Source organism: Chiloscyllium punctatum, chromosome 48 (genome assembly GCF_047496795.1).
Source record: "Chiloscyllium punctatum isolate Juve2018m chromosome 48, sChiPun1.3, whole genome shotgun sequence".
Taxonomy (NCBI): domain Eukaryota; kingdom Metazoa; phylum Chordata; class Chondrichthyes; order Orectolobiformes; family Hemiscylliidae; genus Chiloscyllium; species Chiloscyllium punctatum.
The window spans coordinates 30997529-31018306 of record NC_092786.1 but is presented as its reverse complement, the minus strand read 5'-3'; the positions used below and the strand labels follow the sequence as shown (position 1 = coordinate 31018306).

The following is a 20778-nucleotide window of genomic DNA, read 5'->3' as shown; positions in this document are numbered from 1 at the left end:
CGCAGTAAAGGGAATAAAATGTATTTCTCTCTGCAGAGATTAACTTTGAGAAACAAAGCACTTATAAGTAATAAGTCTTAATTCTTGAAGGCAAGAAGAATAAGGTGTAGGATGTTCAAATAGCTGTCAGTCAAGCACTGTCATCAATATAGGCAGATGTCACTAGCGTCTTGGCTCAGACAGTAAATGCAGTTTGCTCAGGCAGCACAGTATTGACCAGTCTCGCTTCCAGATGCTCATCAAGCGAATACAGTCAGGTATCACAGAGAATTCTCCACAAACAGGAGCAAGAGCCAGGGGCTGAGCACCTTCCTTCTTTCAGCAGCTTCCTCGACTGAATGCCGAACCAACCCTGCAGAACGTGTTGAAACAGAACAGCCATAAAACCCAGAGGTAAAAACAGTCAGGAGCTTTCCCTGAAGTGAGTTCAAGCAACCAAGATTTGCAATTATCTGGAACTATGTAGCTTCAAAAGAAAAACCTCCTTAAAAAAAAACACAATCACTATCCTTTCATTGACCACTTTTTAAAAATTACAGTATCGCCATAATCTTTCAAACTCAAATCCACAAAAAAATTAATTAAGATGCTGTCATAACAGGATTAGTAATCCAGAAGGGCTGGGCAAATAATCAGAACTGTGAATTCAAAGCCTGACATTGTATAGCAACTGTGAAATGTTAATTCAGTTAATGAAGAACATTAGAAATCCCAACAAAACAGCAAGCCTTATTTGCACAGACTGGAAAAGGAAATTGATTCTTGACTTCCCTCCCTCAATTTGCTCAGCATGGCCATCTCAAAGGGCAATCAAGGATGGAAAATAAATGCTGCCTTTACCAGTGGAACCCATGTTGTACAAAGGAGCAGAAGAATCAGCTCCACAGCATTGGAAGAAGGAGCTAGAAGCTCTCTTTATCCCCTTCACACCAATAGCCTTTGCATATCCATGTTCTGCCTTAATTAGCAACACAGGACAAAGAAGCGGGATTAGGCCATTCAGCCCTTCAATATGATTGTGCCTGTTCTGGTTGTGATCTTAGAGTCATAGAGATGTACAGCATGGAAACAGACCCTTCGGTCCATGCCGACCAGATATCCCAACCCAATCTTGTATCACCTGCAGGACCCGGCCAGGACCCTCCATCCCTTCCTATTCGTATACCCATCCAAATGCCTCTTAAATGCTGCAATTGTACCAGCCTCCACCACTCCCCCTGGCAGCTCACATACTTAAAACCACTTTCTTGAATCCCTGCTTGGCCCTTAATTGGCAATTGGCACACTTGTCATTATTGGTTAGTTCATTGAGTATAGGAGTTGGGATGTCATCTTGTAGCTGTACAGGACATTGGTTATGCCATTTATGGAATATTGTGTTCAGTTCTGGTCTCCCTGCTATAGCAAAGATATTGTTAAACTAAAGGGTTCAGAAAAGGTTTACAACTCTCCTGGGGTTGGAGGGTTTGAGCTATAGGGAAAGGCTGAATAGGCTGGGGCTTTATTTCCCTGGAAAGTCAGATATTACAGGGGTTTATAACAACATGTGGGGCATGGATAGGGTAAATAGTGAAGGTCTTTATCCCAGGGTAGGAGAGTCCAAAACTAGAGGGCATAGATTTAAGGTGAGAGAGAAAAGATTTAAAAGTGACCTGTGGGGCAACTTTTTCACACAAAGGGTGGTGAGTGTATGGAATGAGCTGCTAGAGGAAATGGTGGAGGCTGGTACAATAACAACATTTTAAAGATACCTAGATGGCTATATAAATAAGAAGGGCTTAGAGTGATATGAGCCAAATGCTAGCAAATGAGACTAGATTAATTTAGGTTATCTTGTCGGCATGGATGAGTTGGACTAAAGGGTCTGTTTCTATGTTGTACGTCTCTGTGACTCGGTAACTCTAATTCCCTTGTCCTTCAAAAATCTTTCAAATGCTGTCTTGACTAAATTCAGTGACCCAGCCTCCACTACTTTCCAAGGACGAAAATTTGGAGATTAATTAATCTGCAAGAGAGAGAAAAAAATTCTCATCTTTGTCTTCAAAGGGAGCTATCTTATTCTTAAATCACACCTCCAAGCTCTAGTTCCCCTCACAACAGGAAACACCCACTCAGTATCCAACCAATTCAGTCCTCTCAGGATCTATATGTTTTAATAAGCTAATTCTGGATCATTCTGCTACATTCCTAACAGAATTGGGATAGATTCCATTGCCCTACTCTCCCCCTCATAAAAAAAATGTGCTTTTAACTCTGTGAAGTGTTCATTGGGTTTCTGATACTACCATATTTCTCCATACATTTTTGTGCTCTGGTGTCAAGTTGGAACAAAATCAAGGATAGATTGTGGGAATAAAATTTCTATAAAACTGTAAAACAGAGATAAAATGTCTTTTGAAGTCGGGTCCCAGCTCTGGCTGCACATGTCTCAGGATGTATCAAGTCAGGTTTGTTTTACTCCATCTGCCCTGTCATTGGCTTTCAACAGAAAGCAAGCACTTCATTAGCCAATCAGATGATTCTTGTTGTCAATGACATTTTTCGTCCCATCTCTGAGATTATTTTAACAAAAAAAATGAAAATGTTTTGCAAGGAATATTTTTATTGTCATTATAATTTTTTTTTCCAGAGTTGCCAACAGTAGCATCCTAGAGTTTAGTTTTTAATTCCTGGAGATTTCAGGACAGTCCAGGAGGGTTGGCAACTTTGTTTTGAAAATGGTCAACAACGTACAATTCAAGCAAAAATGGTAAGATTTGCATTTATGTAACAGCGTTCACTTCCCAAAGTATGTTATAGTCAATGAAGTGCTTGAGATGTAGGCACCTTTGTGATGTAGACAAATGTATCTGCCAATTGGCAGCCGTCACAAACAGCAAATGGACCAAATAATGTGTTTTTGAGTGTTGGTTGATGTAAAAAATATTGTCTAGGCCGTAGGGGATGAGGCCTCTTGCTCTTCTTCCAGCAACATCATGGAATCTTTTACAGTCACCTCAGACATCTAATATTTCGTCTAAAGGATAAATCAAATTTAAAACATTTCTAGAGTGAAACCAACTATGAAAAGTTCTGAAACTGTTGAAATAGTTCCAGAAAGAACATAAAACTCATATTTGCTACAGGAAAACGAAATACAATTTTATATTTTGTCTGCTAAAATATTTAGTGCAATATGTAAGAGGACAGATATTTCCTGGCAACACAATGTGAAATGGATCAGGCACTGTCTTGTGGAACCCAAATTTTCAAAAATACTCACACCCATAGTTGAGAGTCTCTGACTGGATTTGTTCTTCCCTTATTCATTCATGGGATTTTGGGCCTTGCTGGCGAGGCCAGTATTTATTTCCCATGACACCTTGCCCTTGAGCAGGTGATGGTGAGCTGCCTTCTTGAAGCTAATGGGGTCATCTTGTTGTAAGTTGACCCACAATGCCTTTAAGGAGGGAATTTCTGGATTTTAACCCAGCGACACGGAAGGTATGGCGATATATTTCCAAGTCAGGATGGTGAGTGTCTTGGAAGCAAATGTGCAGGTGGTGGTGTTCCCGTGTATCTGCTGCTCTTGTCCTTCCAGATGGAAGTGGTCTTGGACTTGGAAGGTGCTGTCTGAGGAATATTTGGTGAATTTCTGCAGTCAGCTTGTAGATAGTGCACATTGCTGCTGCTGAGCCTCGGTGGCGGAGGGAGTGAATACTTGTCAGTGTAGTGCCAATCAAATGGGCTGCTTTGTCCTGGATGGTGTGAAGCATCTTGAGTGATGTTGGAGCTGCACTCATCCAAGCAAGTGGCGAGTATTCCATCACCCTCCTTCCTTGTGCCTTGGAGATGATAAATGGGCTCAAGGAAGTCAGGAGGTGAGTTATTTGGTGCAGATTCTTAGTTTTCCAGTTAGAACACATTCTCATGGAAGGATGCATTTTAGTTTTGTTGCACAAATAAATTAACAGATTTCTCATTACAAAGTTGGTGCTGTCAATATTTCTGCCTGAAATTAATTAAGAGGTGGGTTGTCCTGAAAAATTCCAATTGTGACAAATTGGGCCTGTGGACTTCTGTTAAAGCTTATGTTCCTGTTGGAAATACATTGACTGTGCTCCTCAGGGAGATGTTAAGTCTGTGTCATAGTGGAACCATTTTCTGGTCATTAGGCAACTGATGAATTTCAGTTTGAGCTCTCATTAACATTGGATCAAGCTTTCTACAAACAGCACAATGCTTTGCTTCAGCTTCCTAGCCATCAACCCTGCTCAATCATGGTCTCAACAGTTATAGGTTTGGAGGCTTAGAGGTTAAGCAACAGTCAACATTGACCAGAAACTCAACTGTATCAGTTACATAAATGCTGTGTCTACAAGATCAGGTCAGGATCAAGGCATACTGTGACAAAATGGCTCAGCTCCTAACTCCTGAAAGACTCCCACCACTTACACGGTGCAAGTCAAGAATGTAGGGGAAGACTCATCACTTGCCTGGGTGTGTACAAAGGCAATATTCAATACTCCAATACTCAACACTGTGCAGCATAAAGCAGCTCATTTAACCAATGATATAGAAGTCTACACCATCCCCATTCATCTATAGATTGCACTGTGGTATCCTCAATGGCACATCCCAAAACCACACTTTGTATCACCTGTCATCAGTAGGTCCATGGTAACACCATCAACTTCAAATGAATTACAAGTGACATACCATCCTGACCTGGAAATGCATCTCTGTCCCTTCATTGTTACTGGATTGGAATCTTTGATCTGCTTATTAATCATTGGCAGTAAACCTTCACTACATGGACTACAGTGGTTCAAAAAGAAAGCTTCCTACCATCTTCTCAAGAGCAATGAGGGATGGACAATGAATTCTGTCTCTATTAGTGCCGCTTGTAACGTGTATGTGTGAATTCAAAAGATATATAACAGGGATCAAATCCTGAAGATCAAAATGGATCCTCATACCCTTTCAGCAGCTATAAGAACCAGTCTGTGGTTTGTCTTCAAAACTGGACAGAAATCAGCTTTTAGCACATTGGAGGGATCTACATCGGGCATCTGTTGTCATTCCCAGCACTTCAATAATCTCAGGGTCCATGCCTGGTATATTAAACCGGGACTTGCATTTATCATTTTTGTGAGGAGTTTTGTCGAAGAGTTATGCCTACTGTGATGCCAAATCCCCCCACTCCCAATCAGTGGTCAATTGGTGTCTTCTTTCTCTGCAGCCACTTTGCTTTATGTCACAAACATTGCATAACAACATAATTAATTTATGGTTATTTACAATTTACTGCTATTCATTTGTTTCTCCCTCTCTGACGAGACAGTGGACTCAAGATGTGACATGGCCCCATGAGCACTGGTGGAACTCTAAAACATGGAGAATGTCTACGTCAAATGTAAATATTTTCCATGACCTTAGAGAGTGAGTTTCAGTGGAAGAGTTGATTAAAGGACTTATGGCTGATGCTTGATCTTAACTTCACTTTATTATAGAATCTCCAAATTCTAGATACAGAAAGACAAAAAAATCTATTGTATGATTGATTGATTTTATTTATTGTCACATGTACCTAAGCACAAAGAAAAGTTTTGTGAGCAGTACAGGCAGACCAGAGTAAGCAAGGACATAGGATGAACGCAAAACTTCGACAGAGTAACGCATACAGGTTACACCACATGAGATGGACACTTGGTGAGATCGACATTAACAAGATCGGCATTATTTGAAGTTAGAGAGTCCATTCATCACTCTAATAAAGGCAGGGACCTCAACCTCAGTGGGTAAGGCAATATTTGACTATCAGAGTCCAGACAATCTGTGTGTTCATGAAACAAACCAAGGCAGAAGGGGCAAATATTCCATGCCATATGCAGGTAGCCCCCAAGAGTTCCATTCTTGAATCTGTTTGCTAATTGATTTGTGCACCAGACAGACCACAATGCAGGACAATATAAAATAACTGTTCATAAATCCAGGAAGTGTTTATCTGTCAGATCTTTAAAATTACACCCTTATATGTGATCATGTTCATAAGTATGAGCATTTTTAAAACAGGGACCCCTGATTACCTTAATCACTTTGTACAACTTGGAAGACTTGTAATGCATTCAAGCAATTAATTAATGCCTTAATATTTATTTTGCTATCTGTAGGCACTTGAATTCTGTGCATTTTCAATGCAATTGGATGAAGTTGCTCTTGTAATCTCTGACGGACAATATGCCTATGGTCACACTGGGAGGTAAGGTCATATTTTCATGTCTGTCAAGAGATTGTGGCTGAGAGATGTTAAAAGCCTGAATTTCCACGATGTTGGTACAGCAGACAATCATAAAGAAGACTAGAAACACGGGCAAAAGTGAAAATAGTCATCAGTAGTTGACTCATTTTTGAAATACGGTTCATGTTGATATGTAAAATATAAATGTGAGCTTTTATTTATAGTAAAGAACTCATTAAGTATTGAAGTGCAAGAGGTTTCAAGAAAAGTAGTAGAAGTGAAAATCCTTCGTAAGGTAGCCAGACGTAGCTTATAATGTTATTAAATTGACCACTGACTGAGTAAGTGGCTGCCTGTGAGTGAAAAACTCAGCTTTTGCAAATAAATGTTTGTTTCTTAGTTTCAAAATCTTTAAATTATTAACATTTAGATAATTTTTCTCAGACGGAAAGTTGCTCGTGTATCTTCTGGTCAACCAACATTCCAGTATGCTGTTGATCCTTTAAGTTATTGCACAGTATTATTGCACATGTTGCAAAGAAGTCTCTCCTCATTGAATGTGGAATGCAGAGATAGATTAGATTTGTAGCCAGCTAAAGTTAAAGATGTGCATTTACAAATCCTAAAGCACACTACAGCCAGTGAGATAGTTACCACTGTAACACAGAAAACATAGCAACCAATCTCGGCAACACAAACTCCCAAGGCAATGTGAAAATGACCAGATAATCTGCTTCAGCGATTGAGGGATAAATATTGGCTAGGACACCAAGTACAACTCCCAAGGAGTTTCAATTTCCCTTTGAAAAAGTGCCCTGGAATCCTTTACATCCGATTTGGTTTCTGCATTTTGGATTCCAGTTCAGATCGATGAGATTGTGCCATTGAACAGATTAATATTCCTGCTGGGCAAGTCTGACCCTTCCAAACTTCAACGACATGTGATGTGTTATTTCTAAACGTTTTCTAGCTAATCCATCATTATTATACGGTTCTGTTAAAACTCTTAGTTGCATCCACTGAGTTTATCCAAATGTTATATACTGTTAAAGAAACTATAAAAATGGCCGTAGGGAGGAGGATATGAACTAAGTCAATGCTGCCTTGGGAACACACTTTTCAAAGTTAAATATAAATATAGTGCATGATGAATATGTTGCACTTGGATCCAAATCAGTATCAAAGATCAACGAAGTGTATATTTCATCAATATAGACAACTGAAAAGAAACAAGTAATTTTCTTTTCATTTAATTTACTTCCTGTGAATGCTAGTTTGTTACTTTGGTGAATTATCTTAATAGTGCAGCAACTTGTAATCTCCTAATTGCTAAAGTTTGACTTGGTAGCTGGTAGAGGAGCATTCAATGATAGCACAGTGTTGTATCACCTCAATGATAGTATTCTAGCTGTACTAAAGTTGCAAAATCATTTTACCGTGGCTGTTCTTAATTAACATTGTGACAGCCCCACTTCTCAAATTTAGACTCCCAGTTGAGCCAACAGTAATATGCTCCTTTTGAAATGCTTTGTTTGCACAGCCAGCATTTTCCAATACATTCGTCAAAAGGCTGACTCCTGCAATATTTGTATCTAACCACCATTTTATCTTTGACTTGTGAGTATTTTCTATCCAGTCAGACAGGGCCAAAGCCTCACTGAGGTGTGTTTGTCTTGCTATCCTTCCAGTTGCTGCCCATTTCAATAAAGCATCATGCTCTCATGCTAGCATTTCCACCTTACGCCTGCTACAGTGCTTCCACACAAAAGCTGAAGAAACAGCACATCATTTTCCACCTCGGCATTTTAAAGCCTTCAGGACTCAACTTCAAGTTCAACAACTTCAGACCATGAACGCTGTCCAACATCTCTGCCATGTCTTGATGACATGGATTTGATCTCTTGGAGCAGATCGGTTTTCAATCAGTTACATGTCACTAATGCTGATATGGCATCAGTTAATTCAGTTGGCTGGACAGCTGGTCGAGGCAAAAGTGAGGACTGCAGATGCTGGAGATCAGAGTCAAGATTAGAGTGGTGCTGGAAAAGCACAACAGGTCAGACAGTATCTGAGGAGCAGGAAAATTGACTTTCGGGCAAAAGCCCTTCATCAGGAAAGCTTGGTCTGCGAAGTAAAGTGATAGCAGTAATATGGATTCAGTTCCCACTCAGCTGAGATTACCATGAAGGTCCTACCTTCTCAGCCTCAGACCTTACCTAGGGAGTAGTGACTCTCATGTTAAACCAATCAGCATTCATCTCCCTGTAATGAGAAAGCAGCCCTTTGGGACTGTGGTGACTTTACCTATTGACAACTACATCTCTTCCTTATTACCATGACTTGGAGGTGCCGGTATTGGACTGGATTGGACAAAGTTAAAAATCAATCCAGGTCATACCCCAACAGGTTTATTTGGAAGCGCTAGCTTTCAGACCGCTGCTCCTTCATCAGGTGGTTATTACCAGTGGCAGTCATTTTGTCTCTCGCTCTCACTAACTGTTCCATTAGATCCTCCTTCACTTCTGTCAATTTCCAGTCTCCTTCAGTTCCAAAGAAGAGTCAGATTGGACTCAAAACATGAACTGTTTCTCTCCCCACAGAATCTGCCAGATCTGCTGAGTTTCTCCAGCACTTTCTGCTTTTATTCTAGATGTTCAGCAATGGTAGTATTTTACCTAAGCCAAGCGTATGTTCACTGAAAGCGAGGGCATGCCTCAATGACACAAAATATAAGATTCACTGGAAGGATGTGCTGGAGTTGGAGGGGGTACAGTGGAGGTTCACTGTGATGAAGGACTTCACTGGGTATGAAGGGCTTGTAATATCAGTTTGAAGCCTCTGGTTCTGTACTAGATGGAGTTTAGAAGGATGAAGGGGAGATTGAATTGAAACTTATTGAATACTGAGAGGCCTGGGTAGGTTAGACATGAAGAAGCTGTTTTCCCTAGTAGGAGAGACTAGGCCTCAGAGAGAAGGCACGACCCTTTAGTACTGAGATTAAGATTAGATTAGATTCCCTACAGTGCAGAAACAGGCCCTTTGGCCCAACCAGTCCACACCGACCCTCCAAAGAGTAACCCATCCACACCCATTTCCCTCTGACTAATGGGGCAGTTTAGCCTGGCCAATTCACCTAACCTACACACCTTTCAACTGCAGGAGGAAACTGGAGCACCCAGAGGAAACCCACGCAGACACAGGGAGAATGTGCAAACTCCACACAGTCGCCCAAGGCAAAAATCAAACCTGGATCCTGGTGCTGTGAGACAGCAGTGCTAACCACTGAACGACCGTGCTGCCCCCAGAGAAGCGTTAATTGGTGGAACTTGTTGCCCCAGCAGGCCGTGGAGGCCAAGTCATTAAATGTATTTAAGATAGAGATAGAATGTAGAACATTGAACAGTAGAGGAACTTCGGCCCTCAATGTTGTGCCAAACATTTCTCCTACTCTAAGATCAGACTAACCGACATACCCTTCATTGTACTATCTTTCATGTACCTATTCAAGAGTCATTTAAACATCCCGAATGTATCACCACTCTCTGTGTAAAGTGCCTGCCTCTGACATCTCCTCTAAATCTTCCTCCAATCACCTTAAAATCAGGCCCCCTCGTGATAGTCATTTCTGCCTGGGGAAAATAAGTCAGGCTATCCACTCTATCTATGCCTTTCATCATCTTGTCCACCTCTATCAAGTCACCTCTCATCCTTCTTCGCTCCAATGAGAAAAGCCTAGTTCCCTCAACCTTTCTTCATAGGATATGTCCTCCAGTCCAGGCAGCATCCTGGTAAATCTCCTCTGCCTGCCCTCGAAGTCTTCCACATCCTTCCTATAATGAGGCAATCAGAACTGAACACAATATTCTAAGTGTGGTCTAACCAGGGCTTTATAGAGCTGCAGCATAACCTCGCAGCTCTTAAACTCAATCTCCCTGCTAATGAAAGCCAACACACCATACACCTTCTTAACAACCTTACCAACTTGGGTGGCAACTTTGAGGGAACTATGGACATGGACCTCAAGATCCCTCTGTTCCTCCACACTACCAAGAATTCTGCCTTTAATCCTGTAACCTGCATTCAAATTTGACCTTCCAAACTGAATCCCTTCACACTTTTCCAGGTTGAACTCCATCTGCCACTTCTCAGCCCAGCTCTGCATCCTGTTAATGTCCTATTGCAACCTACAACAGCCCTCCACACTATCCACAACTCCACCAACCTTCATGTCATCAGCAAACTTACTAACCTACGCATTCATTTCCACATCCAAGTCATTTATAAAAATCACAAAGAATAGAGGTCCCAGAACAGATCCCTGCAGGACTCCACTGGTCACCAAGCTTCAGGCTAGATATTTTCCATCTGCTACAACCCTCTGTCTTCTTTGGTCCAGCCAATTCTGTATCCAGGTAGCCAGATTTCCCTGTATCCCATGCCTCCTTACTTCCTGAATGAGCCTACCATAGAGAACTTTATCAAACACCTTGCTGAAGTCCATGGCTCTATCTTCATTAATGAGTTTTGTCATATCCTCAAAGAATTTAATAAGGCTTGTGAGGCATGACTTGCCCCTCACAAAGCCATGCTGACTATCTCTAATCAAACTATGGTTTTCTAAGTGATCATAAATCCTGGCTCTCAGACTTCTCTCCAATACTTTGCCCACCACTAACATAAGACTGACTGGTCTGCAATTATTCCTAATCCCTTTCTTGAACAAGGGAATAACATTTTCCACCCTCCAATCATTTGGCACTATTCCAGTGGACAGTGAGGATGCATAGATAATAACCAAAGGAGCAGCAATCTCTTCCCTCACTCCCTGTAATAACCATGGGTATATCCTATCTGTACCAGGGGACTTACCTATCCTTATGATTTTCAAAATTTTGAGAACATCGTCCTTCCTAACATCAACCTGTTCAAGCATATCTGTCTGCTTCATGCTGTCTTCAGAAACATCAAGGTCCCTCTCAGTAGTGAATACAGAAGCAATCATTAAGGACTTCCTTTACTTCCTCTGACTCCAGGTGCAAGTTCCCTCCACTATCCCTGACCAACCCTACCCTCACTTTGGCCATCCTCTTGTTCCTTGTGTATAATGCCTTAGGGTTTTCCTCAATCCTACCCACTAAAGCCTTTTCATGTCCTTTCTAGCTCTCCCAAGTCCGTTCTTTCATTCATTCCTGACTACCTTGTAACCCTCTAAACCCCTGTCAGATCCTTGTCTCCTCAACCTTAAGTAAGCTTCCTCCTTCCTCTTGACTAGATGTTCCACATCCCTTGTCACCCAAGGTTTTTTCAACCGACCACTCCTTCCTTGCCTCAGTGGGACAAACCTATCCAGCACTACCAGCAAGTACTTCCTAAACAGCCTCCATATTTCTGTTGTGCTTTTCCCTGAGAACATCTGTTGCCAAATTAAGTGCCCCAGTCCCTGCCTAATAGCATTGTTATTCCTCTTCCCCCAATTAAATACTTTCCCATACCATCCGCTCCTAACCCTCTCCATGACTATAGTAAAGATCAGGGAGTTGTGATCACTATCACTGAAATGCTCTCCCACTAAGATCTGACGACTGGCAAGGTTCGTTGCCAAGTACCAAATCCAATATGGCCTCACCTCTAGTTGGCTTATCAACATATTGCATCAGGACACCTGACACCAGAGACACCTGACAAAAACTGGTCCATCCAAATTATTTGAACTAAGTAGGTTCAAATCAATATTAGAGAAGTTAAAGTCACCCATGACAACAACTATGTTGCCTCTGCACCTTTCCATAATCTGCCTCCCAATCTGCTCCTCTGTGTCTCTGTTGCTATTGGGGGGCCTGTAGAAAACTCCTACTAAAGTAACTACTCCTTGTGACTTCCACCCATGCTGACTCTGTAGGCAAACTCTCCTCATCGATCTCCCTTTCTGTAGGTGGGATACTGTCCCTGATTAGCAACACCACTCCTCCACCTCTTTTACCTCCCCCACTATTCCTTTTGAAACATCTAAGCTCTTGAACATCCGACAACCATTCCTACTCCCATGATATCCAAGTCTGTGTAATGGCAACAACATCATAGTTCCAAGTACTATGCTCTGAATTTGTCACCCTTATTCCTGATACTTGTTGCGTTAAAATAGACACACTTCAACCCATCACACTGACTGCAGGAGAATGGGGTTGAGAAACATATCAGCCATGATTGAATGGTGGAGCATATTTAATGGGCACGTTGGCCTAATTCTGCTCCTATACTGACTGGTGGTAGTTCTCCTGTTGCCAGCCCCCTGTTGAAAACTCTACCTGACACTGCAATAATCGATGGATAACCCAACTATTTAAATATGATGCTTAAAGATGAAATTCATTGTGGTGGAGTTATCCAAAACTGTGCGGCAAATGGGATTTTTCTGTTTGTTTGTTTAAAAACAGTCCAGTAGCAGTATTGATACTTCAGGAATTTGCTACACCATTGAGCGATTAAATCTAAACTCATAGAATCATATGACTGCACATGATCGTTTGGCCCATCATGACTCTTCTGACTTTTTAAAACCTCACCTCATGACAATAATGGCCTAGAGTGTCTGATTACCAATGGCACAAATCCCTCTGATGGTGATCATATATAAAAAAAAATTCCCTCTTACCTTTCCACGTATTTGTAGTGAGGTTTCCAAGTCTCTCTAGTCTGGCCATTCCAGATGCTTCTTTCACAGCTGACTGTCCAGGCCTCACAACAACACAAAAAGTGATGCCATGTCTCCTATGATGCTAGAGGCCCTGGGAATGCCCCTTAAGGTCATCAACAATTACCATACAGATAGCAGAGAAAGGTAAAAACAATGTAAATACATAGTTTCTTTATTATTTTTCTGCTCCTTCTAAATATTCAGTGCTATTTCTATTAATCAATTGTAGTGCAATTGTTGTATCAGGCAGTTTGTATCTGAAAGGTCAGCAGGCATCACTACATAAGTTCCACCAGGTAGGTATAAAGAACTGCCCCTGGGAGGAGCTATCCAGTGTTGCAGAGAGTTCTCTACATGCTCATTAGAGAGTTGTCTGTGCTCCCTACCAATTCTCCACATACAGCCGCTATATCTTTACATTGGGCTTCAATGTCTCACAGGTGCCAATTATTTATTTTAGATGTAATGTAAGTAGCTACTTAGCAAGTTTTGAGAAGATTTGTAGCTCATGTTGAGGTTCTGGATGTAAGTTTGCTCGCTGAGCTGGAAGATTCATTTCCAAATGTTTCGTCACCTTACTAGATAACATCTTCAGTGGGCCTCCAGGCGAAGCACTGTTGATGATTCCTGCTTTCTATTTATATGTTTGGGTTTCTTTAGGTTGGCGATGTCATTTCATGAGGTGATGTCATTTCCTGTTCTTTTTCTCAGGGAGTGGTAGATGGGGTCTAACTCGATGAGTTTGTTGATAGAGTTCCGGTTGGAATGACATGCCTCTAGGAATTCTTGTGTGTGTCTCTGTTTAGGCAAAGGTATCCTTTCACACATGGTATCAATCGCTTAATTAATAAAAGCAGGAAGGATTGGTGATTGTGAATCCATTAAAGATATTCCAGATGGTTCCTGCAGAAACCAACAGGGACAATATACTGGCACTATCTCCCAATACAATATGACAGTAGTTGGCTGTGTAATTAAAGTGTCATTATATTGTCTGACTTATTTTACCATTCAAAGTTATTTAACGATACCTGGGGAATTGGTGTGGGTAATTGAACTAAGTCAGGTAACTTTGTGAAAGTAGAGTGGCAGCTTGATCAGATTGTAAAGTTGTCGTTGGACAGTGTGGTACATTAATAGATGGATAGATAGTGCCTTAAGATGGTAGGTTAGCTTGTGGGTAGGTTGGCAAGTGCGTTGACAGGGGCTGAGAGTTGTTCAAGGGGGATCAAGTAATGTCGTGGGACATTTTGATGCTGTCAGAGATGGAAACAACAGTCAGCATTGGATGTAGGGATGTGTGGTAAGTTGTGAGGTAGACAATAGACAATAGACAATAGACAATAGGTGTTGGAGTAGGCCATTCAGCCTTTCTAGCCTGCACCGCCATTCAATATGATCATGGCTGATCATTCCTAATCAGTATCCTCTTCCTGCCTTATCTCCATAACCCTTGATTCCACTACCTTTGAGAGCTCTATCCAACTCTTTCTTAAATGAATCCAGAGACTGGGCCTCCACTGCCCTCTGGGGCAGAGCACTCCACACAGCCACCGCTCTCTGGGTGAAGAAGTTTCTCCTCATCTCTGTCCTAAATGGTCTACCCCGTATTTTTAAGCTGTGTCCTCTGGTTTGGCACTCACCCATGTTTCCTGCTGCCAGTGTGTCCAATCTTTCCATAATCTTATATGTCTCAATCAGATCCCCTCTCAGTCTTCTAAACTCAAGGGTATACAAGCCCAGTCACTTCAGTCTTTCAGTGTAAGGTAATCCCGCCATTCCAGGAATTGACCTCGTGAACCAACGCTGCACTCCCTCAATAACCAGAATGTCTTTCCTCAAATTTGGAGACCATAATTGCACACAGTACTCCAGGTGTGGCCTCACCAGGGCCCTGTACAGCTGCAGAAGCACCTTTTTGCTTCTATACTCAACTCCTCTTGTTATGAAGGCCAGCATGCTATTAGCCTTCTTCACTACCTGCTGTACCTGCATGCTTGCCTTCATTGACTGGTGTACAAGAACACCCAGATCTCTCTGTACTGCCCCTTTACCTAAATTGATTCCATAATTTAGGTAAAGGGTGTGGTGTTGGGTGAGATGAGTACTAGAGAAGGGGAAGATAGTCCTCTGTCAGCCATCTAGGGATATTGGAAGGTCAGTGGGGAGTCATGTCAGGTGTTTTCAGGTCAGTGGAGAGAGTAGATATCCAGTGGGGGGGGGGGGGGGGGGTGATCTGGAGAATAAATAAGGGTGCCAATGGCGAGCTGAAGGGATGGGTGGGAGTCAATTTAATAGTTGCCCAGGAGTTACAGTGGGTTTTAATTCTGCTAACATTTTCTTGTCCCCTGTTAAGCTAACTTGGTTGGAACCCACTGAAGTCTCCAACTCTAATTCAGAGCTGGGGACCTTTTTGGAGGTTTCCAGACACCAGGAGATTGTCCACTGGAAGTTTCAATTTCCTGTGTGCTTCCCACAGAACCAGATGCGCTGGGACTCCAACATGGCCCTGTCATACACCTCCTGTCAATACTGGAATGACAATCCTTACAACATGGCTGCTGATTTCTTATGGCGAAGGTTGATAAGGACTTTTGGTAATCTGAGAAACATTTAATATTGGTTTGGTTACAACAGCAGGGCAGAGGGCTGGGAACTCTGTAGCATGTTACTCTAGTCCTATCTCCTCAAAGACTGCATATTGTTTACAAAGGTCCAAGTCAGGAGTTTAATGAAACACTTTCTATTTAACTGAATAACAGTAACACTTGATATCATCCAGGATGAATTGGTTCACTTGATTAGCACCCCATTCACCTGTTTAACAATTCACTCCATCTACCCTTGGAGCACAGTGGCATCTACAAAATGCATTGCAGTAACTCGTCCAGACTCCTGTGACAGTAATTTTCAAATTTGTGACCTCTATCATTAGGAAGGATAAAGGCAGCAGGTAAACGGGAACACCATCATCTGCAAGTTCCCCTCCAAGCCACTCAGCATTCAATTTGCAACTATGTCGCTGTTCCTTCAGTGTTGCTGGGTCAAAACATCAACATCTCCTGCCCCACAGTATTAAAGGTGTACCTACACCACATAGACACCAGCAGCTCAAGGAACTGGCCCACCTACTGCAGCATAATTACGGATGGTCAATAAATGCTAGTTCGATCACAGAGCCCATATGAAGAAATAACACAACTTTCATTAAGGTAAAGCCATTAATTTTATTATTTAGCTGCTATTGGTCACAAATATTATGTAATAATATCAATTCATACGTTTTTCCTATAAATCCATACCCCTACCAAGGGCCATCAAAAGTTCAAACATGGCATAGGGACAACTGAATATCATCCAAGACAGTATTTCTCATCCAGATACAGAGATGAACTCTACTTATAATCCAGGTTCAATTCAAAGACTGAGCTAGACTTCCCATCCATTCACCAAGATTTAGTCAAAAGGCAATTAGCATGGTTATCCCAAGTTCTATTTGATAATACTTGTGGAAGAAGAAAGGAAGATTATCCATTTCAACAAGTTCCTTGTCAATTGAGAAGATAGCTGTAGGTTTGCTATTGGGGAACTGCCTTGACCTTTGAGCATTGAAGATTGACAGGGTTGGAAGTTCTGGAGTTTATGAACAAGGAGTGATGAGGCAGAATTTTCCAGCTGAAGGTGGTAGGCGTGGAGTCATTTGGTGAATAAGTGACTTGGCTTAGTAACAGCTCAGGATCCCATTGCCTTCCCACCTCCAGCAAATCCAAGCTCTGGACTCTGGCTGTGCCTTACAATGGAGTGCTTGGAGTTGGGTGATTAAGGGGAGAATGGGTAACAGGTGCTCTTTGGCTTTTTCCCATTTCTTGAGGACCCTCGAGTTGATTCTTATTCTACAATATGGGTGGCTCAGTGATCAGCACTGCTACCTCACAGTACCAGTGATCCAGGCTCAATTCCAGCCTCAGGTGACTGTGTGGAGTTTACACATTCTCCCCGTGTCTGCGTGGGTTTCTTCCGGGTGGTCCAAAGATGTGCAAGTGAAGTGGATTGGCCAGGCTAGATTGCCCATAGTGTTCAGGGATGTGTAGGCTTGGTGGATTGGCCATGGGAAATGTAGGGTGAGTCTGGGTGAGATGCTGTTCAGAGAGGCAGTGTAGATTTGATGGGCTGAATAGCCTACTTTCTCATTCTAGGGATTCGATAATAGGAGAAGAAGCCAATTATTTGGTAAATGTGTGACTAAGGTTTATTTTGGTCCTAAGTTCCAAAATACTTTCATCACTGGTGTTAAAATTAATACTATTATATAAAAAAAACTGAACGTATAATTGAATAAAGTAATTAAGTTGTTTTTCAGAAGACGTTAAGGATGGCAGTGCAGGTAATATGACGCAGCTGAAGTATATGGGAGCTCATAGCTCATTTGCTCTTAGGCAAACGCATATAGTAACTGTTGAAGCTTGAGGAAGGTCAGGTATAGAGCTTATGAGCTGGAGGCTCAACCACAGACACTGCAACACAACAGAAATCCAGCAGGGGTTATTTTTAGTCAGAGTCTGTCATACTGGTTAGGATTATGTTTTCTGATTTGGTCAGTGTTCAGGAACAGGAGAATGGTAGTGATGGAGGCAGGTAAGGGGACCAAGTTGGCAGGGGTGCAGGAGCCTCAACCCTTGCATTTGTCCAACAGGCTTGAAGTTCTTTCAGGTGGCTTGGAATGGGAGTAGAGGCTGCAGGATGGGTGAGTTAGCAGATCATGGTGCCCTGGTACTGAAACATAGAGTAACAAAAAAGAATGCAGTCTTATTAGGAGACAGTATAACCAGAGGCATTGACAGCACTCTCTGCAGCAAACGATGAGAATCTAGACCATCATGTTGTCTGCCCAGTGCCAGAGCTTGGAATGACCACTTAGAGCTGGAGAGAAGCTTATAGTGTGAAGGGGAGGATCTGGCCATTGTGGTCCATATAGGTAACAAGGGTGTAGACAAGACAAACAAGAAGGTTCTGCATGACGATTATGAGGAAATATGTTCCAAAGCAAGAAACAAATTCTCAAAAGTCATAATCTCTGGATAATTATGTGAGCCATGTGCAAATTATCATGGAGCAAATGTGAAGAGCAAGACGACTGGCAAAGACTGGCTCAGTGGGACTCAAAACTGGTGTGGGAGAAGTGGGTTCCAGTTCACAGGGCACTGGCACTAATAATGGAGAAAATGAGATCTGTACTAAAGAGGAGGTCCCCACCTGAACTGTGTGGAGCTGGTGTTCTTCTGAGCTATATGACTAAAGACATAGAGATAATTTTAAACTAAACATTGACGGCAAGAGATCAAATTTGGGGAGATGTGGTAAATTAGAGTAGAAACAAGATAAAAGAAAAATGTTATTTAGGAGTTTTGTTAAATAATTCTTTTCATCTAATCTCATCAGGACAATTCGCAAGAATAATAATTTAAGAGGAAATCCAACATTGTACTCTGTGAGAAAGTGTTGATTGGTTGCCAAGTGGATTCTGATTGATAGTGATGTTGCCATGGTGAACCCATACATTAATGTTGATTGACACATTAACAGCCAGTCTTTAATAAATTTTAGTCTAAGCAGGTTCTCAGGGAATTGCCCTGAGAAATGAACCATTGAATGGCTGTCACCTGTTTTGAATTAAAGCAGTTACATGTTCTTTCTATCTGTGAAGACTGAAGTACTGAATAGAAATATATATACCTTCCAGTACACTCAAAAGCACCACACTGTGAGCTTGAATGACAGCCCTAAATTGGTTGTTAGCATAACTCTTTGCACACTCAGCATTATTCAACAAATATTGTCCAAATCTAGAATTATATTAACACAGTGTGCAACATTATTTTGCATCATATTCATTGTAGAGTATGCAGATGACTTCCCAGAAGCAGCAATAAATCAGGAAATGGATGAGAGAGAGCAACTCAAGAAAATTACTTTCACTCGAGAACAATACTTAATTTGTTGACGCTATGTGCTGACAAATGTTTGGGTTTATACAGGTATAGAATATAGAATCCCTACGGTGTGGAAACAGGGCATTTGGCCCAGAAAGTCCAAGCTGACCCTCATGAGAGTAACCCATCCAGGCCCATTTACCCCTGACTAATGCGCCTAATCTACATATCCCTGAACACTATGGGCAATTTAGCATGGCCAATTTACCTCACCTACACATCTATGGATTGTGGGAGGAAACTGGAGCACCAGGAGAAAACCAATGCAGGCACAAGAAGAATGTGCAAACTCCACATAGACAGTCGCCCGAGGCTGGAGTTGAACCCAGGTCCCTGGTGCTGTAGGGCAGCAGTGCTAAACACTGAGCCACCATGCCACCCTGCTGATTATGATAGAGCAAGCTCGAAGTAGCTACTGAAATAATACGTGCTGTAGTGATTGTAATGAAGTCAGCCACATAGATCTCATAGCATATGAGTTCCCTGATTGGGACTGTTACTCTGGTCCAATCAGGGAGCCCTGACTGACAGATATAAACAGGAGTGTCAGAGGTTCTGTTCACTCTGAGAGCTGACTCTGAGGGAGCTGGATCAGTGTCAAGGATTCTCCACGTGTAAGTATAGGGTGACAGGATACCAGCCTCTGTGCAGTTACTTTGCTAGCATTGACTTTAATTTTCTAAAAATCCCTAGAGTCAGAGGAAGTCTCATTAGATTGGAAGGTATTGAATCTAACTCTTTTATTCATAAAGGAGGGAGACAAAAAACAGGAAATTACCAGACAGTAAGCTTAACATCTATCAAAAGGAATATGTTAGGAGCTTTTTAAAAATAAGTTACAGCAGGACATTTCTGATGAGTCCAAGATAATCAGGTAGAGTAAACACAGTGTTCTGAATGGTAAATCATGTTTAACCAATTTACTTGAGTTCTTTGAGAAAGAAACATGTACAGTGCTGTGGACAAAAAGGTGGATGTATTGAACTCAGGTTTCCAAAATCCATTTGCTAAAGGGTCACATCAAAGATTATTGCAGAAAATAAAACGTCATGGTACGGGGGATCATTGGCATGGATAGAAGATTGTCTGGCTAACAGGAAGCAGATAGTAAGAATAAGTGGGTCTTTTTTCAGGTAGGCGCAATGTAATGAGTGGTGTGCCCCAAGGATCAGTGCTGGCATTTCAACTGTTTGTAGTTTATATCAGTGTCTTGGATGCAGGGGTAGAAAGTATACTGATGACCAATAGATAGGAAAGTAATTTGCCAAGCTGACGTAAGGAGGCTAGAAAAGATCTATATCCTGATATGTTATATTACTGTTAGTGTAGATACATATAAATGAGTAGATAAAAATCTGGCAAATGGAGAATGTGAGAAAATGTTGGCAGGAAGAATAAGCAAAACTTTACTGTCAAGTTACTGAGAGTTTGCTGTGCTTCGAGCAGGATCCGGGTGTTAGAGTGTATGAACCTCAAGGTTAGAGTGTAGATAGAACAAATAATCAGGAAGCTAAAAGAATAGTATCATTTATTGGAATAGATATTGAATATAAAAGGATGGAGGTTAAGCTTCAGTTATACATGGCACTGGTAAAACCACATCTGGAGTAATGCATACCTGAGTAAGGAAGGAAATAAATTTATTGGAAGCAGTTCAGAGATAGTTTGCCAGACTAATATGTGGATTGAGTGGGCTGTGGCATGCGGAATGGTTTGGCTTGAAATCACTGGAGTCCTGAGGAGTAAGAGGTATCCTGTTTGAAACATTTAAGATCCTGCAGAATATTGACAATGTCCTCTTTTGTGAGAATGGAGAACTAGAGGTCACGGTTTAAAAATCAGGGTTGCCTGTTTAAAACTAATGAGGCAAAATC

General features: G+C 41.6%; 1 protein-coding gene across 4 annotated transcripts in view; it reads left to right on the top strand.

The window, feature by feature from the left end:
• Window positions 1–20778, top strand: part of LOC140468864 (peptidyl-prolyl cis-trans isomerase FKBP8-like) — a 167153-nt gene that overhangs the window by 37010 nt on the left and 109365 nt on the right. For all 4 annotated transcript variants that reach the window (XM_072564924.1, XM_072564923.1, XM_072564922.1 and 1 more), the window contains exon 3: window positions 6153–6241. In XM_072564924.1, coding sequence (XP_072421025.1) covers window positions 6153–6241 — 89 coding nt within the window. The remainder of the gene's footprint in view (window positions 1–6152; window positions 6242–20778) is intronic.